Below are 27,677 nucleotides of genomic sequence, written 5' to 3'. Positions count from 1 at the left end.
TGTCAACCTCATGAGTCGTGCACACTCTGAACATATACAGATTTTATTTTTTTATCTTCTTTGTTCCATGTGTACATTGGGGAGGGGGGTTGTTTGTTTTACAGGTCCCTTGACATGTTAATATTTGTTAAAAACGGATTGCTCCCATTTTTGTATGCTCCACGTTGTTTCAGTAAGTGTCGCGCCCCCTCCCCAAATCATTTACATGCCCTCGAAAGTAGTGAATCTCCACTGCTATTACCCAGGGACCCATTTTCTTATTGTTACCAAATCCGTGTCCCTTTTTACGGAGGTTAAGAAAGATATATCGTATTGAATGGATCAAAACTAAACGACGTAGCTTTTTAAAACATACCACATGTAGATCATCTTTTTAAAAACAAACTTTCAAAGAGTCTTTCAGAGTTCCTTATTAACGAATATGATGAGCCTTGTATAAAAATGAATACACGAAATATCAAATCCACAGTTGCAGCCGTGAAGGGCAACAATGCCTTCTCTGCTGGCCTAAACACTAACAGAAGCACTGACCTACATTTACATTCTAAATTATTTTATAGGTTACATGAAATTGGATTCATTTATTCCCAAGTGTCATGTGCTGCATGTTTGGTTACATGCCACACTGTAGTATTGCTGGTCAATGAAATTCAATTCTACATCTAAAAACATACAGTAATAAGGTTTTTCCCCCCTTAGCTTTATCTTTAGAAATACGGTAAGCATTATGTTAGAAACCCCGTCAGCATATATTGTACAGTGCAGTCCTTCAAAGTGAAAGACTGAGTGATGACATTCCCTTTAGTATTAATGACCAAAGCAGCTCTTGAACAATAACAGGACACACCCTGAAACTGCAGATTTATAGACAGATGTGTGTCCACCAATCAAGCATGCCTCTGTTTGCTTGTGTAGTTTCGGCAAAATATGCATGTGTTTCTGTTGCCATTTAATTGTAAATTTGGAATGTTCATGACAGTTTTGCATCTTAACATGGTTGGATGATGTTTTATAAATCTATACATGAGAGTGTATCACAATATATAAAACAAGTTCAAGACTGGTAAGAACCCAGATAAACCTCAAGATAATTATTCCCTGGTTACAGAATGCATGCAATATGAAATAAGAGCTTGCAAAAAAGTCTACGGTATGAAATAAAAATGGCTGAACATCGACACCAAGTGGAATTCTTATCACCAGTTTCTTAGCAACTCCTGAAAAGTACTTCATCTTATTTGTTGGTGTATGACAGCAGCTTCTAGACCCCGTTTGAAGGTCATGGAGTTGGTGTTATCCATAAAATGGAGTCTTTATGGTCAGGGTTAATGAGGATCCATGATATTGGAATTTTGGGTGTTAGCAATCACTTTTCCTTAAATCATCCGAACAACGTGTGAGATGTCCAAACTCTTTGTGAGCATCTTCAGCAGCATCTCGTCATCTTGAACTCCACCCATGAACTCATCATTAGATAGCTCACCTAGGTAAAAAGACAATAAAACCAATGAATTTAAATTTAGTCAACAGTTTTAGCTAAATGGCATAGCAGAGCATGCGACTGGAAACAACATTACTATACTTACCATCTCCGTTGATATCAATCTTGTCAAATACCATGTTAGTAAACTCCTGTGCTATAATGTCATGAACTCCATTGATTGCAAAAACGTGTTTGTTGGAAGTGTACCACCCTTACCATACTTTAATCGACCAGTAGATGTCACCCAAGTGTCAGTTATACTTCGCACAAGTGAGACACTCCAAAGCCTTCCCACTACTTCCTGCCTTGTATGTATGCTTGATTCAGAATCAATAAATCACTAGGTGGAATCCCCCCCACCCCTCAGAGTCACCTATGAACCTGGGTTCACTAATACCTTGAAAATCAGAAGCAGCTCATCGCGGTCAATGTAGCCACTCCGGTCGATATCATAAAGTTTGAAGTACGAGCGAAGTTTCTGATGTACTGATTGGATTGACATAAATCTTTAAGAAAAAAAATCTGCCTCAGTGATTAACGGGGAATGGCTGTGACAGATTTGAACGGCCTGGTCTGAAAAAGCTCTTGAAGGTTTCTTTTGTCATCATTCATTTTGAATTTTCTGAAAAATGGCATAAAAAGCAACATGAATCATTTTATCAGTGTTAGTATGCAATCATTTTAGGCCACCATGTAGGTCTGAACAGCAACAACCAGTATACAGTCTCGAACAAATATAAATAACACATTTGTCAATAGAGAGCGAGCTATTCACAATTCTTGAATGTGAACATAAAATTTATATGAGTGAATTAATAGAATATTTTCTTATATCCAGTGAGTAAATAGCATCCTTGTTGGTTTCTCAGAAAAAAAACGATCGCAAGATGAGGTATGAATTAACAGCTTTCTCATGTCAAACAGTTAATCAGCAGACTAATGAAGATAAGAGAATAGCCTTATTTAACACAGCTGCCTAAGATAACACCAGCACCAATTTGCCAGTGTAATATGAAATCACTTTCCAAATTAAACCCCAAGTTTGAAGCCGTTGGCTTTAGAGAAGACGCCGGGGTACTGTACAATACACTTTGAGAAACAAATACAAGCATTTCAGACATTCTGCCTTCCTATTTTGGGTGGCATAATGAATACCTACTGTGGAACTGGATGAACAAGTCTTGATTGTTGCCACTGACTTAAGGCGTGATAGAAGATTGCTGTCGAGCTTTACAGGCTAAAAAGGATAAGCTTACCTTCATGTGTATAAGTCCAAATAAATCTTCTATTACATGATCACAATAATATGTTCTGAATTTGAGGGCCTTATAAATGGATTATAAATTAAATAGATATACTAATAATATACAATATGAATATAAAAAATTATTTATATTGATTATAAATAGAAGTGGAACTACAACTATCTTTGCATCATATTCTTCTAATTGTAAACAGATATATAGTAACCCAGTGTATGAACCTGTTCTGCTTGGGTTAATGTCTGAGGTCAACTCAGTCTGGTCTTAGAAGAGGATAAAGAATCCTCCTGAGACTAATCATCATCTTTACACTGATCACCTTACAGCAGCACCAATGTAAAGTGGAAAACTAGGACACAGTGTGTCATTTGTGGCTAATCAGATTTGAGTGATGGGGAAAAAGACCCAGAGTGCTGTAAAACAAACAAAAAGATGATTATTTCATACGGGGTTTTTTTTACATGCAAAACAAATACTACAGAAGTAATATTTTCTTAAAAGGCTTAAATGGTACACTATCAGCCTATCTAGTGGTAAGTCTACTGAACAACTGTTGGGTTGTAGCATTGTTTTGGTGAACCAAGCTAGCAATAGCATAGGAAATACTGTTGGTATCTCCCCGAGAGGAAGCCCGTGCCTCGTCTCCGCTACGTGTGGCACGAAGGAAGCTAATAAACATTAACAGACATAGGACAACAATTCTTAATTGAAGTTAAGAAAAAAGAGACGCTGGTCTTTTAGCTAGCCCAAGCAGCCTGTATCTGACCCAGTATGAACATGTATCATCTTGGAAGGTTTGGAGAACTGATTATTAGTCGTACACTGGTCGATCGGCAATGTAGCGATGATTGAACTTAGTTAGTAAGCAGCTCTACAATAGAAAAAGGTCAAACTAATCCATGTGATTGGTATAAGAATCAAAAACCCTGATCGTAACACCTTTAATAATTATGATGAGAAAACCATTGACAAAAACGTGAACCGCAGTGGGTCAAAACCATATCATTAGTTTCCAATCACTTTTATAGATTTGACAGATATTGGTTGAAAATGAAAAAAACAAACGGCAAGTAGCATTCTCAACTTCTTTTGCTCATACCTTGCAGCCGTGCGCAGCAAGATGATTGCGCTCAGGCTGTCGACGGGGTTTCGATGCTAAATGTTATCTGCCGTTAATATTTCTTCCATGCGTTCCAACTTGTGTTGAAAGTTAAGAATTGATTGTCCCAATGTGATGAAAAGAGCGGCATCTCCACGTTTGTCTCTCTGATTTATGTCTTTGGTTTTCATTGTGAACAAGTCATCCTTAAAACAGAGGAGGACAATTCCAGACTCCTCAATTTGGAGCTTGTGATCTTTGAATCCTGTCTTCAGTTGTGTAATATTTTTGGTCAGCAGATCTCCAACAGGTTTATGGGCTCCAAGTTTTACGCTAGCTACCTCATTCGTTTTTAGAATGTTAGCCTCACATTGGCTGTTGCTCAACTTTTCATTTTCCGCCGCCTGCGCTTCAGCAAGAATTTCCACATGATCTTGGGTCTTCTTCAAATCGCCCTGATCTTGCAAGTGAAACAAAGCCGACTCCGAGTCTGTCCTCAATTGAGGACTTTGAACATTTTCCGTGTCCTTGTGCGGTTCAGATTGCCACGAACCAGAAATTATGGTCTCTGTCTCCTCTGTGTCTTTACGATACTCTACTTTTGTCTTGAACTCGTCATTCTTTGTCTCCATCTCGGCACGCCAAAATTCAAGATGGGCTAACTTTTCTTTTAGATGACTGTTCATCTCAGCCATTTTGACCTGTTTTTCTTGAAGTTGCTTCAACTGTGCCCTCAATTCTTCATTCGCTGATTCCATGTTCAGATTTGGGCAGTCACACAAAGTCAAAGTGTGCTTAAAAAGCCTTTTTTGTTCAATATTGGGGTCATTGTTTCGATGAAGAGCTTTCAATGGCGCCCTCGTTCCTTTCCTCGCCGCCCTTAAATCCACCTGATTTTCACCGACCTGCTCCTTGCGTGCCGTCTCTGCAAGGAGGATATTTTCCATCCGCCTGAGCTCCACTCGACTCTGAAGATCATGTATTGTTTGTTTCAAACTGGTAGCGAGAGAGTTGAGCTCATCTATTTCCCCCTTTTGCATTGCTAACAACTCGTCTTTACTAGAGATAACAAAATGAACCTTGTCAAGTTGGTTCCGATGGTCGTTGACTGCCGCCTTGAGCTGGGCAATTTGTTCAGACTGTCGGTCACAGAGGGATGAATGTTCTTCTCGAGCTATGTCCTTCTCTTTTTTCAATAAATTATTCTCCTCCTGAAGTTCACGCACTTTGTTGCCTAAACTTTCATTTTCTGCGCATGCCTTCTCCAGGCGGGATTCGGCATGATCGACCCTGCTCAATAGTTCATCTTGGTCTTGCAATTGACATCTGACCGTCCGAAGTTTCGTTCTCATACAATACATGTCGGCCTGGTCTTTGTCCCTCTGAGTTTCAGCGTGGGTCAAATTAGCCCTTAGGGTCTCAATCATCTCATTCATGATATTCTCATTTTCTTTCAGAACTCTTACCCGTGCCTGAAGGTTTTCATTTTGTTTCTCAGTCATTTCACCCCACCTCTCGAGCTCAGTCACTTTCATCTTGAAGGACTCGTTCTGTTTAATCAGAATATCTTCATTTTCTTGAAGAAATTTGATGTGCATACTCAAGTGTGTTTCCATCTTCACACTCCAGGATTCATAATGAACCAACTTTTCACTGAGGAGCTCATTTTGTTGAGTGAATGAGGCGTTGTTTTCTTCTAGGACTTGAACTTGTTTCCTTAACTTTTCATTGTCAGTCTCCACATTCACACTCCAAATTTTAAACAGTCTCATCTTACGGTCATTCACTTCAGTCAGTGTTGCCTTCGTCTGATTGCAATTTTTGACTGTCAGGTCTGCATCTGCCGTTGTGCCCGTGAAAGTCCGAGAATTAAGTTGACTCAAGTCTTCATTCAGGTAAATCTTCTGCTGTGTGTCCTGACTATCCTTAAGTAGAGTCCTGAAGTCCTTTTTCTCTCTTTCCATCGTGGCACTCTGGCATTCGAGATGAGCCAGCTTCTCATCAAGGAGTCTTTTTCGCTCAGTCAGTGTGGACTTTTTTTCAAGATCATTGTAATGGTCCATCAGACAGTCATTTGGTAATTGATGCTCTTTTCCGCATGCCATCATCACTTGTCCTGAATTCTTATCCTTATCGGCAATTGAAGAAATTGGGACTGCTTCATGCTCTTGAGAGTTCCGATGTATTCCTTTATATAATCAACATGCAAAGTGGGCTGGTAGCTATCACCTTTATGATACCAGATAAAAGGAATACAGCTGCCGCTGATGGATAAAAGGACTTTGTAGTATTGTGTCATTAAGGCCCTGCAGGGTGTACTTGGTAAATATTGTGCTTATTGAAATGAAACGTTTGACTGCTGCTTGCACCCCATACCTTGTCCAGTTTTGGACAATTAAATTGTACCTAATCGATGCACGTCTAACTAAGCATCCATCCATCCATTTTCCGATCCGCTTATCCTCACAAGGGTCGCGGGGGCTGCTGGAGCCTATTCTAGCCGTCTTCGGGCAGTAGGCGGGGGACACCCTGAACCAGTTGCCAGCCAATTGCAGAGCACACGAGACGAACAACCATTCGCGCACATACACTCACACCGAGGGAAAATTTAGAATGTTCAATCAGCCTGCCATTTTTAGATTCAGAAAACTATATTTATCCCCGTGGGGCAATTTGAATTGCCTGCATGTTTTTGGAATGTGGGAGGTAAACGGAGTACCCGGAGAAAAACCACGCAGGCCCGGGGAGAACATGGAAACTCCACAAAGGGATGCCGGAGCTGGAATTGAACCCGGTACTTCTGCACTGTGAGGTCGACGCGGTAACGACTGGACCACCGGGCCGCCCTGTCTAAGCATCACACTTAAATTACCCATTCATTTTCTGATCTGCTTATCCTTACAAGGGTCGCCGGGTGTGCTGGAGCCTATCGCACCTGTCTTCGGGCAGTAGGTGGGGGACACCCTGAACTGGTTGCCAGCCAATTGCAGGGCACACGTAGACAAACAACCATTCGTGCTCACCATCATACCAAGGGACAATTTAGAGGGTTCCATTAACCTGCCACGCATGTTTTTGGAATGTCTGAAGAAATCGGAGTACCTGGAGAAAAAACATGCAGGGACAGGGAGAACATGCAAACTCCACACAGGAAGGCCGGAATCGAACCCTACACCGTGAGGCCGACGTGCTAACCAGTCGACCACCGGGCCAATCACTTCACTTATTTGACCACCGGGCCAATCACTTAACTTATTTGAATCTGAAAACCAACGTCACTATTCAATCGTATAAAAAACGTTTGAGGAAAAACTTGGGCCGATTACAAAATAATTGTTTAATACAAAGCAAGCAGCTTGTTCAAAACATTTTGGTTTCTACTAACAATTTTAAGACAGATTAATAAAAAAATGGCTCTCCATAAGAGTCTCGACATTCTTGTCAGGTTATATACAAAAAAAAAATGCATTGACAAGACACTAGTTAGTAAACAAGCTCAAAAGTATTGTCATCACATGAACCTAAAACCCAGTGCCCTTTAAAGTGAAACAAGTCACATATGACCCAAGCAGCACTTTCCGAAGACAAGGAATTGTTGTCATACAAAGACCTAGCATTTGTGTAATAAATCATATATGTTTGAAGAGTCATCATCAATGGAAAGTACGGTTGAAAACAACAGACCTAGACAAAAGAACACAACCGCGACGACAAGTCCTCGAAAGGAAGATATGTTAAAAACTTTTAAAAGTGCTTTAAAAGGCCAACAGCAAATAGCAAAAAGTCTGCTCGACGCGGACTTCAGGTGCACCGCAACAGGCTCCACCGCATCCGATTTGTTCGCAGGGTCCTCCTGATTTGCAGTCTGAATGAGTTCTAGCAGCCCTTGAAGATGGCAATTTTTTTGCTTCAAATTCAAAACGAGAGTCTTCATCTCCTCCGTGACTTCATTTAGCTTTTCCAACTCATCGTCTTTGCTATCGAGGAGAAATCTGGCCTCCTCGACCTGCAGTTTGTTTTCTTTTAACGCCGCCTTCAACTGGGCAATCTGTTGGTTTTGTTGATCTCGAACGGATTTATGCGCTTCCATCTCGGCGCGAACAATGTCGTGCTGCTTTTTTAAACAGTTGTCCTTTTCTTCAAGCTCCCGCAATTTGTTACTCAACTTTTCCTTCTCGGCCACGTCCTTCTCCATTTGAGATTCGGCGTGATCCATCCTTCCCCGTAGATCACTTTGATCGTGCAGTTGCGACCTGAGCGTCTGAGCTTCTGACCTCAGACGGCTACGCTCGGTTTTGTACTGGTCCAGCTCAGCCATGAGGGTCTCTGTCCTCTGTTTGATTAGTTTCTCGTTTTCTTTGAGATCTTCAACTTGCACTCTTAAATCTCCGTTCTCTGTTTCGAGATCAGCGAGCCTTTCATTGAGCAGGTTGTTCTGCTCGGCGAGCCCGTCCTGGTTTTGGCAAAGCGCTTGGTCTTGCTCCCCCACATCTCCATTTGCGCCCCAGGATTCCAGATGAGCCAGCTTTTCATTGAGGTGCCTGATCAGCTCAGTCAGTTCGAATTCGTTTTCTTCAAGATCTTTTATTTGTGTCCTCAGTTCTTCATTTTCTGTTTCCATCTTCAGACTTGGAGAGTCACGCAAAGCCAAGGTGTGCGTTAAAAACCTTTTCGGCTCAGTCAAGCAGTTGTCTTTTATTTGCATGCCCACGTCCTTTATCTCAGTCTTCAAACCCGATTGGTTTTCACTGACTGGCCCGTCCTCAGGTGCTATTTCGGCGAGGCTTCCGCAAATATTATGAGTTAATATTTCGTCCATCTGCCTGAGTTCCAGCTGGCCTTTAAGAAAATGCATTTGTTGTTTAAAACTGCTCACGTGAGAGTTCAGCTCTTCTGTGACTTCATTGAGATAAACAATTTTCCTGTTTTGCTTTGCTAACTCGTCATCTTTACTGTAGAGTAAAAATTGAGCCTCCTCCAGTTGGAGTTTATGTCCCTGTAATGTCGCCCTCAGCTGAGCAATTTGCTCACACTGGTGTTCCTGAACACATTTGTTCTTTTCCAACTCAACCCGAACAGCGTCATTTTGCTTTTTGACAAAGTTACTCTCGTCCCAGAGCTCACCGAGTTTGACGCTCAGCTTTTCCTTCTCCGCCCACTCCTTCTCCATGAGAGATTCGGCATCATCGATCCTCCTTAATAGTTCCTCTTGATCTTGTAATTGACTCCTGAGCGTTTGCAGTTCTCTTCTCAGACGATGAATCTCGGTCTGATCGTTTTCCCTTTGAAATTTAAAGTGGGACACGTCGGCCATGAGCGTCTCTATCTTCTCACTGAGGCTGTTCTCATTTTCCTTCAGAGTCTTGACTCGGGTCCGCAGGTTTTCGTTTTGTTTATCTGTCCTCACGTTGCAGATTTCGAGCTGAGACACCTCATCCTTGAGCGCTTCGTTCTGCTTGATCAAAATGTCCTCGTTTTCCTGAAATCCTTTCACTTGTGCCCTCAAGTCGCCAGTCTGCGTCTCCATCTTTGCTCTCTGAGACTGAAGCAGAGCCACCTGATCATTTAGGGACTTCACTTTATCCTGTAGTTGACTGGTGCTTTCTTTAAGGGCTTTAACTTGTCCCTTCAATTCACAATTCTGCGTTTCCATGTTTGCACTCTGAGATTGGGCTCGAGCTAACCCGTCTTTCACGGATCTAATCTCATCGTTGAGACAGTTCTTGTTTTCCTGGAGTGCTTTAACCTGTGCCCTTAGGGCTTCTTTCTCACCTTCCTTCGTTACACTGTTAGTTCCGTCATCCCCTTGCAAGCTTTCCGTCACCAAACCGCCGGACTGAATCTGAGTTTTCTTTGTCTCTTGATGCCATTGAAGTTGCGACCTCAAGTCACTGTTCTCCGTCTCTAGCGTTTTCATTTTCATACTCTGTAATTGAAGCTCAGCCAAAGCATTTTTAAAGGAAGCATTCTGTCGACTCAGCGTGTCCTCACTTTCCGCAGGATTTTTAGCTTGTGTTTTTTGGTTTGCAATCTGATCTTTGAGGGCCTTAATGTGTTCATCCTGATCGGTAATAGCTCTAATTTGTCCCGTTAGGTCTTGCTTGTTTGCGTCCAAATTGAAATGTTGACATCCAAAATGTGCCCACTCCTGAGTGGCAAGGTTATTCGTCCCGGTAAGTGTCACCTTATCTCCAACTTGCATTCGTAAGCCTTTATTTTCTTCCTCAAGTTGAGCAATATGTGTCCTCATGTTTTCATCGCGTGTTTCCATCTCCATACACCGACATTCAAGCAGAGTCATCTCAAATTTAGCTTTCCCCGATTCCAGGTTCTCCGTGCGAGGTCCATACTGTACCATGTTAAAATTGAAGATCTTACTCTGCTCACTGAGGATTTCTTCTTTTTGTTGACGATTAACAAACCCCAAGTCTTCTTTTGCTGTCTCCCTCATGAAACTCAAATATTGAAGACGACCCCGCGCTTGGGCCAGCATGTCTTTTTTTTTGGTTTCCGTCTTGATATTCTCAGAGTCCAGATGAGCCAACTCTTCGTTGACGAGCTTTCTTTGCTCAAGCAACATGGTCTTTTTATTTTCCAGATCTTTAACATGTTCCCTGTAATAATCATTGCTTAACAGTTGCCCGTTTATCCAGGACATCCTTCAATCCTTATTTACAAAGTGGAGATTTGGGACGATCCTCTCATGCTTTGGGTGGCTCCTAACTGGTGTCTTTGCAGGTAAAATGGAAAACATCCCAACTGATAAGCGGTACGGAAAATGGCTGGCTGGATCCTTAGCAGGTTATCAAAATGCCATGATTCAACATGTTGGCTTAATTTACTCGAAATACAAGTTTCTTTTGACTTTTTGCGTATCATGTTTTGTTGAGTTGTCAAGATAAGAAAAATAAATAACAGTGTATGCAGAATAGCAATTTTCAGCTTTATGACATACTATGACACAGAAGGCGACTGTTGACGGGATACAACGGGTAGTTTTGAGATGTGGCTAAAATTAGTACATCAAAATAACATTACTGGCTTGTGATAATAGAGATGAAGTCATAAGCTCTATTGCAAAGGTGACACGTCGCTGACAGCGACCTAAAGTCATGACATCATCAAAGTTCCTTGAGGTAGGCAGAGAACTCCCCGCTTGGCTTCTCGGGACTAAAATAAGCGCTTGCAAAAAAATAAAAAAGGATCCTTAAGCCTTGCATTAAGGCAAATTCCAATCACAGCTGTTAATTTTGGTTTATTTTCATCCATTTATTCATCCTCTGATCAGTTTATCCTTCGTAGGAACCTATTTGCTGGAATAATATTACTGGAATATTGCTGGAATTCCAGCTAAATGCTGGAACCTATTATAGTTGTCTTTTGGTAAGAAGCAGGGTGCACCCTGAACTTAAATTTCCATATTTTGACATTCCAAAGCAGGTATTTCATTGCTGTACTGATGCTGGTTCCACAAATAAGTTGTCATTTAAAGTTACAATTATCATGAAATGGCAGCATTTTTGTTGTGTGTCCCTTAAGTTGTAGTGGTACTTTCGCCTGACTTCAACCGCAGGCAGCATGGTTTAATTTACCATTCAGTGACGTTGTCAATGTCAGTCTGAATGGTTACCTGTTTCCATATGTGCCCTGCGGAACGCCTGGCAACCAGTTCAGGATGTAGTCTGCCGTTTGCCTGAAGTCAACTGGGATGGGCTCCAGCACCGCATGTCCCTGAACAGGAAAGGCGGTGAAGAAAATGGACGGATGGATGGACAATGGGGTGACTATATTTTGGGGTGGTTGTTCTACCCACGTAGACGCCACCTTGAGCACAGAATTGTATGTTGATTCAGCCACCATATTGGTTGTGAAAAAGCAGCGTGAACGGTGAAGATGTGCCTTTCATCACCTGCTTGGAGATGTACCAACACTATAGACTTCCATTAACCTCCCATGCATGGTTTTGGAAAGTGGGAGAAAACCAGAGACCCAGAGAAAACCCACACAGGCAGGGAGAGAACTTGCAAACTCCACACAGGAAGGCCAGAGTCAGAATTGAACCCTGCACCTCAGCACTGTGAGGCAGACGTGCTAACCAGTCACCCACCGTGCCGGCCTTCCAGCATCTTTTTACTGATGAATCAATTGTCCCTCCACTGCATATGTCCAAACCACATCAGCTGGCCTCAGCTAGTTTGTTTTCAAACCTAGTTTTGTGCGCTCTCTCATGGGCCGTGTCTCCTGTGTTCTGGTCATTGCTACCATCCAACATGGCTGGTCTTACTACTTCTGCAGTGATTGCCATAAATACTAATTACATTGATATTAATCACATAACAATGATTCATGAGAATCATCCATTCATTCATTATCCAAACCGCTAATCCTCACGAGTCTTGCAGGCGTGCTGGGGACGATCCCAGATTAAGTGTTTTCTAGCCAATCGCGGGGCACGCACAACCCATTCACACTCACAATCACACTAAACAATTTAGAGCGATCATATATCCTCCCGTTCATTTTTTTGGAATGTGAGAAGAAACCAGTGTACCGACCCAGCCACGTAGAGGAGATGCAAAACTGCACACAGGAGGGCTTAAAAGTTGTCTTCTTCCTAGGGGAGAGTAAAAAAAAAGGGAGACGCACCGTTAAAATGTGCCACATCCACAATGGCGGACAGACTGACGCATTCCAACAACGGCCCGAGTGTCTGAAGTGATGTTTTTGCAATTTGTAGCTACGGCAGTGAATTTATCCTAATTTTTTCTTAAAGAAGTGTCACAGAGTTAGAGGAAGTCGCTTCCTTGCGATGCTCGGTCTTAAAAAAAGTTGAAGCAGCCTTAAAACAAGTACTGTAGCGTCGGCTGCACCGCCAAGCGAAAATGTTCGGCTAGCTTGCGAGCAGTGAGTCAGACCACGAAGCAGTGGAGCTGGCAATTAAAATCCAAGATCTCGATAATAGGTGTGTAATTAAAGACAGATTCGTGCTGGAATGTCGGCGCAAAGAGCCGAGCAGGTTGGGCCTCACCTGTTGTTGGGAATGTAACTTGAGCACGGGAGGCGGAGTTAATACCATTTGTTCCCACCACTTTCCTCCCAAGTTTGCACCAATTCGCCTGAGTGTGCCGTAGTTGTCCTACGACGGAATCGCGAAGCATCTTATGAAAATGTGTGACTTGTGATCCTCGCACAAAGTAAAGACATTGCTCAAGATGAAGAGGGGAACCTTGGCCTTTTTGGGTCGGAAGGACCAGTCTCTCTTCGACACCAGCATCAAAATGAGGGAAATGGGTGAGTAGATTGCGAGCAGAGCAGGTGCATTGGAGGAAGAAGCATCTAAAGTATTTTCCTCGGAAGGATATGCGACCTTTGTATTTCCTATGTGACGCGCACCAGATGAAATCTCGGCAATGAACACGGCATTCATGCGCGTATACTTCTTGTCCCGCAATCTATGGCTGTTTAAACTTCCAAATTGTATTCAACAGAGGGAGCAAAAGTGGACTGAAAAAGAAGTACAGTAAACGTCAAATAAATGTAAAAAGACAGTCCCGATTTAACTCCTGTGCTTTATTCACATTAAAAATTAGATACTGTAACGTCTTTAAGTGCAAATAATTTTACTGTCAATTATAAGGACTAATTAGAACACGTTAAATGATGCTGTTTATTTTAAACCAAGGGCAAGCGTTGGCTTCACCTTGACAATATCAAAACACACACATTCACATGCTAACTACGTAATAAATAATGAAAAATAATACAATACCATAATAAATATACATTAAGAATACAAAGCAATAAAGGTGGTTGTATTAATACATTTGTAATAAGTATATTCCCTGCATGACTTTAATATTGTCCAGCAAATGAACCGAAAACAACAGTTCAAAGTTTTACATGTATGAAGTGGAAGTAAAAAGATTGGGAAAATAAATAATACAGCAAATATCTGAAAAATGTAATTATGGACAGTGAAGAAATACTGTATTTGTATTTTTTTTTTTTTACGTCCTACCACAAATTTAATATCCATGCATCCATTTTCTAATCCACTTATCCTCACAAGGTTCGCAGGCGTGCTGGAGCCTATACCTGCTGGCTTCGGGCAGTAGGCGAGGTACACCCTGAACTGGTTGCCAGCCAATCTCAGGGCACACGTAGACATACAACCATTCACACTCACACCTAGGAACAATTTAGAGTGTTCCATTAACCTGCCATGCATGTTTTTGGAATGTGGGAGGAAACTGGAGTACCCGGAGAAAACCCACGCAGGCACGGGAAGAAATTACACATACAGTACATTGACAATAAATCTTATCCAATCCAATCCAACATGCAAACTCTACCCAGGAAGGCCGCAGCCAGAATTGAACCCTGAACCTCTGCACTGTGAGGCCAACTTCCTAACCCATCGACCACCGTGCCGCCTAACTATTATTATATGCTAGGAATTAGGACCTTATTTTTGGTAAGGCAACTGACCAAAGTTTCTTACTTACACTACCCAGGAACACTCCAGTGGAGTGTCAGGGCTGGGATTTAAACTGCTGACCCTTCGTTCGCTGGATGACCAACTCTACCATCTGAGCCACAGCCATGCTACCTTATTTGTTCTGGTATTATGAGACCAACAAAATCCAGCACATTGTGTGGCTAAAACAACAAAGCTAAAAATGGTCCACTAAAAGGTCAGAATGCCGATCTCATTCAGTAACACATGACCTACAACAACAGCAACACCTAATACGCCCCAGTACGTCACATAAATCGCCAAAATGATATGACCTGAGATGGAATAAAACCCAATTGTATTGATAGCTAGCTTGGAAGCTAGCTAACTACCTTTCTATCAGTACAATTACTGGCAAAGCTAGCTAGCTAGGTAGCTAGATAGATAGATAGACTCTGACCTATTCAAACAAATATTTCCAGCCCACTAATGTGGCTATGGTGACATACAGCCATTGTCTAGTAATCATTTACTGTATTATTGCAGCTCGCCTTCTCAAACAGGAAATATCAGTCAATCCATGTTTATGTTACAGGAAAACAAATAATCCCATATGAAGCTGCCCTTATTTCCTTATACTGTATTAGTTCAATGATTTGTTGTGTTCCTGTTTTTAACTTCTGCATAGTGATCTTCAGTTCTCACCACGCAAAGCTGCTCGATGAGTTAAAAACCTTTTAATCAGGAAGGTGTGTTTTACAAGCCCTTGGTTGAAACATTACGGCGCGGTCATTTCATGGTGATTCCCACGTTAGTTCAGTTTTACATTTTCATGTTTTCTATGATGATATTTTGTCACGTGTTGAGATTAAAGACACTACCTGGTACAGGTATGTGTGTTTGTGTGTGTGTGTGTGTTTGTGTGTGTGTGTGTCTGTCTCTTAAAACAGCATTGTCTTTGGGTGCTATGTGTCTCGTCTCACCTGGCCTCACGAGGAAAGTGTAAAGTCAAATGTTTGACATAACAACGAGGCAAAGTGCTTTTGTGCGACATTTCTTCACTTCTCGTCTCTTTCTTGTTTGACAAATAGTCTAAAAAAACATCGGAAGAACGTCAGAACACTGAGGTGACTTATCTCCTCCCATCACAACTATTTTATTGCTCCTTCCCGGTTTCGCAACATGATTTATTTTGTTTGTTTTTATGCCAAGTTCCTCTCCAGTTTAACATGATTCTTTTTCGTGACATCCTGTATGCTTCTAAAAGTTGTTATATTTCAAACAACCCATCCTAAAAGCATTTCTTGACTTGACGCATTTTTCACAACCGAAAAAATATACATAAGTCTCAACACAATCTGCTATGGATGTAAGTTGACATTCCATTTGTTAGTATTGCCAAAGGGATGTTCCCCTCGGGAATAATTGAAAAACGATGTGTAATTATTCCATGATAAAATCAAAATGGGACCATTGTTATTCCTTCAGTAACCATATGGGCATTTTAAATCGACATAAGCATCAAAATTGATTGTTAAGAATGCTATGCAATTGATTGCTGACTAATCACAGACCATGCAATGCAATTCTATCATTGTTAACTACGGTCACAACAATCCCTGTTGTTAAATTAATGCTGTCTGTCCAATGTGTCAAATAATGTCAGTCTTAAAAAAGATTTGCCCTTCTTGCCCAGATAATGTGGACCTCGTGCTGAACTCGCCAACGTCTTCAGAGTCGGGTATTGCCAGCGTGCGCGCTAGACCCACTGTCAAGCATTACACTGTGAGTATGTCACTCAACCTGCCTTGTTCATACTGTACTGATTGTTTTTGTTTCATGCAACACTTGCTTTTCTGGAATCTGGAAAGTCTGTTACATAATAAGCTGTGCAGATGCCTTTATTTACAGTAGTGATGTTCAATACCATAGATTTCTGATACCAAACTGTGCAAATAAATACACCACGTGTCCAGTGAATCTAAATAGCGTATTTCAAATCATCAGACATCAGAGTAATATTCATTTATTTATCATAAGCTCTGAAGTATGTTGGGGTAGCAGTCAAACACATGCTGGTTTATAATACTGTGACTAAAAAAAATACAAAAACATCCGGTTGATATTTCATGAAACAAATAAATGCCACAATAAAGAAATAAATTTGTCATTACCTACATGTTAAATTATTCATATAAGGGTTAAAAAGATCATTGCATTGTACTTCTTGTTTCACAAGATTCCCTCGGCTCTCATTTAAAAAAAAAAAAGAAAAAAATCTCATAAAAAGTTCTGGAAGTCTGTCGGCAACTGCATTCTCCAGTCTTTTTATTGTGCAAAACATTTTTTTAAAATGAGCAGTCTATATGGCTGTTTTACACAAACAAATGCCCCATAATTCATAATGCATGACTAAACACTCCGGTTCACACACCCCGGTGCATGGGTGTGGTGAGTGTTTGCATCTGAGGCATGTTGGATGTGGCACACCCAGCAACACATGGGCAGGAAGAACTTTTGCGTCATGAAAAATTAGAGCACAGCAAAGAGAACACAACAAATGAAACTGAAATGGAACTCTTGCCCACCTTAACAACACACCCTTGTACCTGCGGTCTTCACGTCTTGCGCTTTTTTTTTTTTTAATCAATGGCCCCTGTTATATCCAATGTCACGTGTTGTATTTCCTCTAAAGACATGGCAAAGTTTGCTTCAGCAGTGGACAGAACCTGAAAGGTCAGACACAATCCGTTTCTGGCTGGTTGCTGGTCATCCTTTATTTTCTTCCGATTTTGGAACACTTTTCCCCACCAAAATAAACCATGCCAATTGAAATAACTCCTTCCATATCCAAACTACAGTATACAGACTGCAAATAACATAGCATTCTAATATTTCTGTCATCCTGGACAAAGACTGCACTGTGTCGCTCACAACTGCTCTCTTGCACTAACTTCTTCATCATAAATTATCTTCTTGCCATCACTGGTACCATTCTGTGTACCGATTCTCATTTCTTTTAGTTTTTTTTTAGCAGTAAGTAACAACATGGTAACCTGCCCTGGATTTTGTATTGCGGCAAACAGTTTCTGTTTTCTGATTATGATGAGTGGCGTCTGAGCTTTGATCAGAGCAGCAAATCGTTGCCCCTCGAGCACAAACAATCATGTTTCTAAGTGACAGCGAGCCAGTTGGCCTTACAAAGTTAGCACTTAGCAATTTGGTGAGCAATAAAAGGCGGAGCCTCTTTTCTGTGATTCACCGTGTTTTGCAAGCGAGTGAAAGCATGCGAGGTGTGTGCAAGTTTTCACTCGAAGACAATGCTCAATGGAAAATATGACTTGAACTGAGGCCTCGTGATACATTTCATATGCACCATGTTCAGGACTACCATCCCCACACATTAAAAGAAAATTGTTAAAATACCATAGTAAGGAATAAATGTATGTAAATGTACCGACTGAAAATATGAGCTGTCACAGCGGGTCGGACTAACATCACAAGAAACATGAAGAATATGTATCCGAATAGACCAATTCACACATTTGACAGAATCACATAAAAGCATCAATTATCATCAGGATTTGAAAAATAATTCGACTCACCATTGACGTTTTTGATGGGCGTTTTGTCAACTATAAATTCAGAACATTTCGTCCGAGATTTGTAACGCATGTGCTTGGTCTGTCTGGAAATTTCAAAGCCGTAGATAAAACTCGGAATTGCGTTCTTTATCATCCGTCGTGGTATATGTATGGTGGTGAAGTGAATAATGTGAAGTAAATGTCGTGAAACACAGAAAACAGTGGTCCCGTTACCACTTAAAATGCGCGATAAAGACCCTTAATTGCATGAAAGTAATGCGGTGAAAAATGCAATATTTTTACATGGCTATAATACCGTCAGAATCTCCCTACTGGCCCATCCCTAATACCGACAATAAAAGGGAATTAATTGAACAATCATCTCGCAAGCACTGGACATGCTAACCTTTTTCAAGTACACTCAACTCTTAATTATTTCCAGATTAACCAGATTAGCATTGCTTTTCAGATAAGGTTGATATTTGCTTTCCCTTCCCCCCCAACATAGTCATCCGAGAGTTTTCAAGGGTTTGCTGTTCCAACACCGAGAGTACCGGTCCTCCCCACTATCAGTGGTTCAAAGATCAACGGTGCAAGTGAGTGCCTTTTGCTTAAGGACCTTACACATGTGCTCTGTACCAGTTCGTATTCCACCTCAAGATTTGACTTTTCCTACCGTTGTTTGTGATTCACTGATAGAATCGGTTTGTTTCTAAAGTGCTGCAGTGCGGGTATACGTTGTGCTAGTCTGTTGCTCAGGAGCAATGAATGTGCCACCAACCACATGGCAAGTTTGTTGACAGAATGGGAGTGGCCTTGGACTCGAGTGAATGTCTTTCCTCTTATTTCACATTCCGAAACATTTCTGAATTTACAATCCGCTTTGGTTTGCAATGGTGTAGAACTCCTATCTGATCGTGTCTTGAAAGATGCGGCAGTCTTCTAATCAAGCAATCTGACGAAAGTGGAAACACAGAATTGGTTTTCGTGCTCAGTGTTGTTGGTCTATGTCAGGATTATCAGAATTTAGAAGAAGCATAATTCTAGAGCTTTAAAATTCTTAAAGTGCTGCTTTTCTGTCTGTCATTCTGTCTTTTCTTTCATAGTGAATGGAGAGCGGTTGTCCTATGGCTTAGAGGAAGAAATATTGGTTCCCCCTGCTCCTTCTATGGCCCCTCCCCCGCCACCGGAGACATTTATCCTCCCTCCACCAGACTTCATGGGTTACCTCAGCAATTTAGAGATGGCTGCCCTTCAGCCTCCCCCTACGGTTGCTCCAAAGCCACCCCTCAAGGAAGAAAAAAATCGCCGTATCACAAAATCCCAACCAATGACCCCACCGAAGCCTCCGTCAACAGGTTCCAATAGCTCTGCATCTTCCACTCCCATTTCAAAACCGTCCCCAGCTAAAGTTCCCAAACATCCAAATTTTGCACCACCGCCTCCCCCCGGTAAAGAGCAGCAGAAGACCCACAAGACTCCTCCTCCGAAACCTATTCGACTCTCATCTATGGCCAACCTCGACTCCCCACCACAAAATCCCGCCCCACCTCCACCTGTGCAGACTCCTACGCAGTCAACCTTCAATCCCCAAAACACAGCAAAGCTTAACAATGTGTCCAACACCTCGATCCTTAAGGGCTATGTGGAACAAGATTCCAGACCCAAGCAGATGTTACTCCTGGAAGATAGTGGGTCCGCTTCGCCAGTACAAATGTTGGTCCCCGTCAATGGGAATATCCCCAAGCAGACACCAACCAAACCAATTCGCAAAGACCCACTTCATCACAAAGATAATTTACAAACCATACCAACCAAACCAATTCGCAAAGATCCACTGCACCATAAAGAGAATTTCCAAACCGCACAACTCTCACCAACCAAGCCAATTCGCAAAGATCCGCTGCATCACAAAGAGAATTTACAAAGTACACACTTCTCTCAGGCACCTCTACACGAGCCACCCAAATCAATTCCCTCTGATGGTCTTTATCACAAAGAGAATATACAAAGTATTCTGCCCTCACGCTTACCCTTGCCTGAGGCGAACACAAAAGCTGATCCAGTAACAATGTCGGTCCAGAATGAAACTGTCAAACCACTCAGGGTGCCATACCAAATACCAAGAAACCTTCAGACAGGGAACAAAACTCTACTGACTTCTGAGGATATCCAAGGAAAACCTGGTCCAAAACGCGCCGGTAAATTGGGCTCATTAGTCGGTCATAAATTACACAACAGTGGCGAAAGCAGTGCGGCTCAAGAGGCTCCTGCAGCTTCCCCATTTTCTCTTCTCATGGCGGCTAAGGAAAGGGATAAGAATAAGGGCTTTCAGTCTCATGAAATTGGGAACATGAACAATGACCAGCGCAGAGAAAGCTTTCAGAAAATTAATTCTACTACTCCCCAAACTTTGCCACCAATGTCAAGAGCCCTCTCAAGCTCTTCTCTCCTTCATCAGGATCACGTACAACCAAGTCCGACGCCCGTCAGTCCCGTGCAGTTTTGGGGAAAAAAATCAGCAACCATTGCACGGATGAGTGATGGACCAACATACAGTTTGACAGAACCGCCTTCATCTACAGACATGAGCAACCGACTCGTGCAGAGGAATGATTCCTACATTAAATCTGGAGGGAGCAAGGAACACTTAAGTATGCTTTTACTCCCTCCACCTCCAGAATTCGAGGATTGCCAGAGCGTTATGGAGTCCCCTCTTTCCACTAGTCCTCCAAACACCTTCTGGAGAATGGCACCACAAACAAGTCTAAACTGTATTCCACTTGGTCAGATTCCACCTTCACTGGTACCCAAAACCTCAAAGCACCAATCTCCTAATGCCGCCGTCCAACTGAAGCCGCAGTTCCAGACTAATTCTATGGTAAATCTCGCACAACCGCCAACGCCTCTGTCGCCAAGCCAGTCTACGCTTGTGAGCATCTTACAAAGAAAGATGCTGGAGATGGACCATAAAATGACCGCCATGAATGAGGCAGACCATAATGCCGAAGAGTGGAGTGTCCCACTCTCTGAGGACGTCAGAGTCCCCGTCATCCCAAAGTCCACGTCGCAGGCCAAAAGTGTTTCTATCGTGACCAACCAAACGCCAACCCACCACAAGCAGGATGGCAAAGCGGTGAGAAAATTTCCAGACGTTAACAGGTAAGACCTCGTGTTGTTTCCACTTGGATCACATTTGGATCGATATCCCAGTCTAATTATCACTCTGTTGTCCATTCCAGCAATGAACTGCAGTCAAGCCATCAATATGGAATGACGTATCGAATTCGGCCCGGATCCAAACAACCAATTACACTTATTAGAAAAGGGCCATCGTGAGTAAACGTGTTTGGTCTTCCTTTGTTATGTATACGGTCAATTTTGCCCACGAACTGCAAGGGTAATTTCGTTTCAAGCCACTGTTCAATCAAACCTCTGCTTTAATCAATTCACATTTGTTCTCAGATGTTGTTAGAAGCAAAACAAACAGAGTGATTGTGTTGCACTAAATGCTACCAGAAGTGACCTTATTAAATCAGAAGGCACTGATAAACGAATATTAGCACTGATGCTAGTGCTAACAAGTTGGTCCAGGCTAGTCGTATAGCTTTTCCAGGGATGCCATGAAAATGACCCTATTCTAATTTTTACAGGATTTCAAAGCTAGTTTACAATCAAGTTCTCAGTATTTGGCACGCTGTTGGTCGAGATTGGTAGCATCAACACGTTTTATGGAATAAAAAGTCAAGGATAAAAAATTTGCAGAGAATAAGACAAACGGAAACAGAAATAAAGCTTAGTGACATGCAGCAGTTGACAGCTTGGCATACTTTTATCTAAAACAGTACTGGCTTGACCCAAAATTAGTCTCAAGGTTGGTTGGCATGGTGGGAGTCTGCAAAATCTATTTTTCTGTCATTTCTATGTTGACTATAATCACACGGTACCAATCAACCAATATCCATTGTATATTTTGTAAATGTGTCACTTAAGAGTCCTGAAAGAAAAGAAAAAACATTGAAATTGGGAGTTATGTGCTACAGGGTCAGAATGTAACAGGTTTTCTAATGTTGCTAAGCATTAAAGATTAACTTTCAATAATGTGTTCAGGACAAACACAAATGTATGGGCTGGAGCGAGAGCCGCTCAAGGGTGATTTGTGAAAGTCACAACCCCCAAATTTTTCTTGACAAATGTTCAAGCTTCTTGCCTTGATTCGCGATGAATGTGACTTTGTTCCTCCCACCAGTCTTGTTGCAGCCAAACACCGTACAGTAAATTCACAATTTTTTTGACATCAGCCATCAGATTTATGTTCATGATTGTTCATGGCAGATTTTTGTCAGAAATCTTGAATGTAAATTTGAATTGCTTAAAGTGAAATTAAGCACATGGCATACAATATACCCAAACTATAATCTTCATTCACTGTCAAACTATGTCATGTAGGGTCTTTCCAATCAGATTGCAATGTGCAGATGTTTGCTTTGTATTATCTCTTATTGTAATCAATGAAGGATGTTTTATTTTTATAGTATGCAGTAAAAGCTCAAATGTATTAGTACTGACATGCAGCAATATTATATTTGTACATATATTTATATGGTAAGAGTATGATTGAAGTAGTCATCACCTAAGCAAATTTGATTGACCTATCTCACCAAGCTCAATCTGGTTAATAAATTCTAATTGATCAGAAATCTTCAAAAGTCTCAAATTTTGTGTGTGCGTCAAATGGTAGCTCGGTTTATTATTTCATGTTTCTACTTACCTACAATCACTTCAGGGTAGGTCAAAAAGGTGAGGAACAAGCAGCACCCTGATAAGGAGTTCCAAATCCGACTGACTCTTGCAAGGCTGCTCAGGTGAGAAAAAAAAATGTTGAGACATGATTAGAGAAGCAAAGGGTTTTCACTGCACCATCCCACAATTCAGAATCACGTGCCTTAAATGGTCAAACACTGGAAGGGCTAGTAAACATCTGATGTATCTTTTTCACCACACATTGGTTCATATTCATAACTGAGGCACTCTTGAGTGCAGTGACACTGAAAAGCTTTTATTTTTCCATCGTTTATTTTCCAAACATAACAAATAACTTCGAAGGACAATTGAATTCAAAGTTCACTAAAGTTCTACATAGGCATGAGCTTCGGAAGTGTATTTGGGTCTAAGACGAGTTGGGGGTGCCCCCTGTTGGCTCCACCGTGTGGTGAAGCACAAAGTGATCCCAGCCAACGGTGGTGAGGTTATTGGAGCCTCCGGGAAGCCAGCACACGCCCTTGATGAAGTCTTGGTGGCGTCTATCTCTGAATCTAAAAAAAAAGGGAAACAGGAAAATTAAAAATTTAACACGGTATATTAGAATCTCAGTAAAGCGGATCTGTGCCAACACTCACGTTTCCTGCAGTTCCGAGTTTAAAACAACTAGGGAGCAATCGTCGCTAATGGAGGCCAGGAAAGATGTGCTGCAATGAAAAGAAAAGAGGTCTGTTAAATACTCATAATTAAAATCTGAAAAGAAGCAAAGTTAGGAGACAAAAATAATTCGGTGTACCTGTGTGTAGAGAAGGCCAGCCCATTCACTCTGCGGCTGTGGACGCTCGCCACACGAGCTGGCTCTGTCGTGAGGAAATCCTTGACGGTCACTCTGCCGAGCTCGTCGCCTGAGGCACAAGGAATGTGACTTGGGTGTGGGAAAACACATGATTACAAAATTCAGTCTTGTGAAAGAAGCTGGGCTTGATACCAAAAGCAATGGTGCTTCTGTGCTCAGGGTGCCAGGAGACAGTGGTGGGCAAGCAGTGGGAAGCCTCTAAATCTAATGGGGGGAGGAAATACAGATAGAGTATACTGTCATAGACATTTAAGACCATTGTCACCAGGGGGGGAGAGAAAAATGAAGAAAATTACAACCAAATGTGTTCATATACTGTATATATACGGCAAAACCCCATTCACTGCAGGGGAGGCATTCTAATCCTTAGGTGATAACCGTATAATTGAAAAAGAAAAAAGTTTCACCTCTACCACATGCTTTAAACACTTTTAAACTTACTAAAGGAGACTTTTGAAACACATTATAAACATGTGAGCACAAAAATGCTTTACAGCATCAGTGCATTGGATATCTGCCTTAAAGAGGAGGCAGAGTCATGTGACGCCAGTGAACTGGTTGGAGGTTGGCTCAAGCTCATGAGCTGTGGCCGACAGCATACCCGACGTGTCGGTTCATTGCATTCTTGTTTACAATTTCCCCAGCATTCAATAAATGTGAAGTGCATCTATGACTCTGACTCTTCATTCCCAGGAACGTTAAAAGGTTTCCGCAATATAGCAGGGCAACACTGTATTTCTAACATCAAATGTGCAACAAACTAGCCAGCATTCCTTACCTATTCTTGTGGCTGGTTTATCTGGTTTCCGTGTGTCCCACATGAGCACACGGCCATCCTAAGAGATGAGATAAGACAAACCTTAGAGGAAATAGCTCTACGTTCCTCTGTATTCTTTAGCTGTACATTTTTTAACACAATTTGACTCAGAATTGATAAACAGCATCTTACCTGACCACAGGAGATGAAAAGCGAATCGTCCGTAGGACTGCAGGCAACGCAAGTTACCGGTTGTGTGTGCGCTGGAGGATGGACACGGGAAACAACATTCATTTTGCAAGTCGTAAACAACAATACGATTAATGGACTTTTTTTTCATGACGGTTAGTATTTTTGGTCGATTGAGAAAAAAAAAAAAACAAATGGCTCTTTTTGGTTTTTAAATGTAGAAATAGAAGAGTCACAATAAAACTATGTTCCTCAGCTGTCAATCAAATTACTTAACGACTACAACCTGGAAACGTGGATGCTACTTTGTCGAGCTAGTCTTCACACAAATGCATGTTTGAGCTATTAAAATATATCCACTTAAAGATTCCGGCTGCTGGAATACATTCCACTAGGTCCGTCCATATGCTAGCTGCCAAGCCGAATTTAAAGCTAACAACATTTATAAACTACACAGCGCATTTTGACTTAATGGAGTCGAACTGCAGTGTATTCAGCTATAAAAGAACACAATGTTGTCCTTACCATTGTATGACGTGACAACCATCTCCTGACTCAGGTCCCACACTTTAATTCTGCAGCCAAACGACAACAAACATGATTGTAAGAAAAAAAAATCCCGCACTGCGAATCCATTCAACACCTTCTTACCTGCAGTCCATGCTCCCAGTGATGGCACTGTTTGCTGCAGCTACGGGGCTCACAGTGGTGACGATATCATCATGCTCATGCCTGGTGAAACGGTTGACCAGGAGGCGCTCATCCTCAGCAAGTTCCCACAGCTCCAAGGCACCTGTCACAGTCAACCCATCACAGATTAGCTCATAATTCTCAAACAAAAGCATCATCGTTAACAAGATCTGTTCTTACCTGAATCTGATGCCACAACAACACCCTTTTCTGAAATCCACTTGACGTCCGTTACACCAGTCTCAGTTTGCACGCCAGCTTTGCAGAAGCCCTCGTTGGGGGCCTGCTCAGGGTTGCTGTAGATCCACACTGAGCCCTGCCAACTCCTGCCGGTGAGGCTGGAAGACCCGAGCAACAAGGTGCCATCTGAGAGAGAGAAGATGATGGGAGAAAATCTTTGCAGTTACATAAATCCTTTTCATACCAATTAAGTGTAATTTTCTGCCTTCATGCCACACAGCACAGTGGTGAGGCAATTCAAAGTCTGCGGGGGTTGCTGTATAAGGACAGTCGAGTTGGTTTACAGAGCATAGCTTTCACCCTCACTTAGTGCAAGGTTATAGATCCGGGTTCTGTGTTTATATAAAATGCATACAACAGAAACAAGAAAGGGGATGGATTTTCATTCGTTTATTGTTTAAATGCTGAATGCCATATTTGTGAATGGCAGAACGCATTGTAGCAATGATAGTGGTGACAAAGCCTCGGACCATTTCTCTGCTGTACTCGCATTTTAGCTCAGAAACATTTTTAAGTTACATTGCTCTTTATACATGTGGTGAGCACAAGAAAACAAATTTGTGTGAACTCGTTCACCTTGCCTTTGGTCACCTACCTGCTCTGTACTGCGCTGCACAGAGATGCTTCTCCATGCATGCTGGCGCATTAGGGGGTATATTCCAAGGATTATCCTTTATCATCGTAGTTTCCAGTCCTGCACCTTTTATCCAAACAATCACAGATGATGTTTGCACCAGTTTGAGATTACCCTCAACAACCAATACGAGTACGCAATGCGGGCGATCACTAAAAATTGATGAACTTCGTCGCAAGTAACATTTCTAGGACAGAGCATACATAAAACAGGATACTAAAAGAAAGAATGTTCATCCATAAATACTATGCAAAAAAAATCTGTGGCTGCTTTTTCTACGAGTGAAAGTAGAACCACGCGGTGGATCTTCTTCGGTGATTCCACTTCCTGTTTTATTTTGGTGGGTGCTTTTGAAATACTGCCATCTTCAGGGCAAATACGGTATGTCATTCAGCTAATGTTAGACGGCAACGACTTTAACCGTTACGAAAAGAACCCTGTTTTGGCTACATGTTTATTTCTCTTCCAATGTATGAATCAACAGAATAGTCCTGCTTGTTATACGGCTTTATATTTTTGTGTGCAAAACGAGTGACAGCCGAATTTAACCATCTAAAAAAACTGCACAGTATACGATGTTTTTTCCCCTGTAAAGTTCACTTTATTTAACAGGAAATGAGTCGCGTGTAGTTCTCTTGCTGTATGATATGTGTCAGAAAGGTTCCAGGAGTGGTGTCATAAAAGTCATATTTCAAAGCCAAATTTAATGTTAATTTAATTTAATGTGGGCCAGATGATCAACCCGCACGTCTACAAAGAGATGTAGCATTTGCTTCACTCAGTGCGAGAGAACAGGCGAGTGTTGTGGCAAGATGACAGTTGCTTCCCATTGACAATACGCCTGCTCACAAAGTTCTGAGCATCTGACAGTTCCTGGCCAAGAGGAACATCACCGTGATGGACAAACCAACCTACTCACCTAACCTGGCTCTATGTGATTCCCCCCCCCCCCCCCCCCCCGAAATGCTCAAGGAAAAACATTTTAAAGACGTGATGACATCAAGATAAATGACGGAAGTGCCGTGGATGATACAAGAATCCTCCCTGGAGTGCATGAAGACAGTGAGGTTTGGGAAAGTGCTTTACACTCCAGAACGATTATTTCATAGGGAAAAAAAGTTATAGTTTGCTTTAATCTCAATCTCTTGTGACAACAGTCCAAGCTTGATTGATTGATTGATCGGTCGGTGGGTTGGTTGTGATCTTGGGGACTATTGGGTGGAAATTAAACGTGATCAAAAACGATTTGATGTTGTCGCCTACATACGTAATTAGTGGTGTGTGTTGTCTTGTGCTCGCCTAAAAACCACCAGCTTCTGACATTTACCTTATTTTTCGTTGTTTTGTTTTGCTCATGCAGGACGTGAAATGTTGTGCCCAGTAATTTTTCCCTTTTCAGTGTGAGCATTAGATTATACAAGGTTAAATACAAGAGGACAATTATTTTGTGTGCAGAGGAATTCGTTAGTTTTTTTTTGTGTGTGTGTTTTTTGGTGCAAATTTAGCAAAACGGCTTCTGTATATAAACTGAGATGAAAATTTCATTTTTACCTTTGACTTTTGTACTTAGGGCTTTTTAAAACCTCGATTTATTTTGAGGAGTTGAATTGAATAATTATTATTATTATTATTATTATTATTATTTAACATACACACCTACGCTTCT

The 27,677-nt window shown here is 41.7% G+C and overlaps 4 protein-coding genes and 1 long non-coding RNA gene across 5 annotated transcripts; 1 reads left to right on the top strand and 4 right to left on the bottom strand.

Annotated features, from left to right (window-relative positions):
- Positions 1-22: 22 nt before the first annotated feature.
- Positions 23-13,002, bottom strand: LOC147201394 (uncharacterized). Its single transcript, XR_015101703.1, has 4 exons — positions 12,873-13,002; positions 12,400-12,458; positions 11,475-11,575; positions 23-1,483 (listed from the first exon to the last, which is right to left on the bottom strand). It is a non-coding gene; the product is annotated as an uncharacterized LOC147201394 (long non-coding RNA).
- Positions 1,849-7,007, bottom strand: LOC147201396 (uncharacterized). Its single transcript, XM_086118937.1, has one exon. The coding sequence runs from the start codon at positions 5,950-5,952 to the stop codon at positions 3,901-3,903; it is 2,052 nt and encodes a 683-aa protein (XP_085975063.1). The 5' UTR covers positions 5,953-7,007; the 3' UTR covers positions 1,849-3,900.
- LOC147201395 (uncharacterized) lies at positions 7,163-11,448 on the bottom strand. Its single transcript, XM_086118935.1, has one exon. The coding sequence runs from the start codon at positions 10,500-10,502 to the stop codon at positions 7,455-7,457; it is 3,048 nt and encodes a 1,015-aa protein (XP_085975061.1). The 5' UTR covers positions 10,503-11,448; the 3' UTR covers positions 7,163-7,454.
- On the top strand, positions 12,988-24,174 carry LOC147201393 (uncharacterized). Its single transcript, XM_086118936.1, has 5 exons — positions 12,988-13,135; positions 15,997-16,085; positions 18,393-18,480; positions 18,991-21,046; positions 21,127-24,174. Exons 1-5 carry the CDS (start codon positions 13,057-13,059, stop codon positions 21,221-21,223), a joined length of 2,409 nt encoding a protein of 802 aa, XP_085975062.1. The 5' UTR covers positions 12,988-13,056; the 3' UTR covers positions 21,224-24,174.
- On the bottom strand, positions 22,923-26,326 carry wdr77 (WD repeat domain 77). The gene is made up of 10 exons (XM_086118939.1): positions 25,973-26,326; positions 25,318-25,503; positions 25,099-25,240; positions 24,973-25,022; positions 24,451-24,521; positions 24,280-24,337; positions 23,634-23,705; positions 23,442-23,550; positions 23,284-23,352; positions 22,923-23,199 (listed from the first exon to the last, which is right to left on the bottom strand). The coding sequence occupies exons 1-10, from the start codon at positions 26,055-26,057 to the stop codon at positions 23,055-23,057; spliced, it is 987 nt and encodes a 328-aa protein (XP_085975065.1). The 5' UTR covers positions 26,058-26,326; the 3' UTR covers positions 22,923-23,054.
- Between the last annotated feature and the right edge of the window lie 1,351 nt (positions 26,327-27,677).

Source organism: Hippocampus guttulatus, chromosome 8 (assembly GCF_054856545.1).
Source record: "Hippocampus guttulatus isolate MCC_2025c chromosome 8, RoL_Hgut_1.0, whole genome shotgun sequence".
Taxonomy (NCBI): domain Eukaryota; kingdom Metazoa; phylum Chordata; class Actinopteri; order Syngnathiformes; family Syngnathidae; genus Hippocampus; species Hippocampus guttulatus.
Note: the sequence above shows the minus strand (reverse complement) of the source record. Positions and strands in the feature narration are given on the sequence as shown.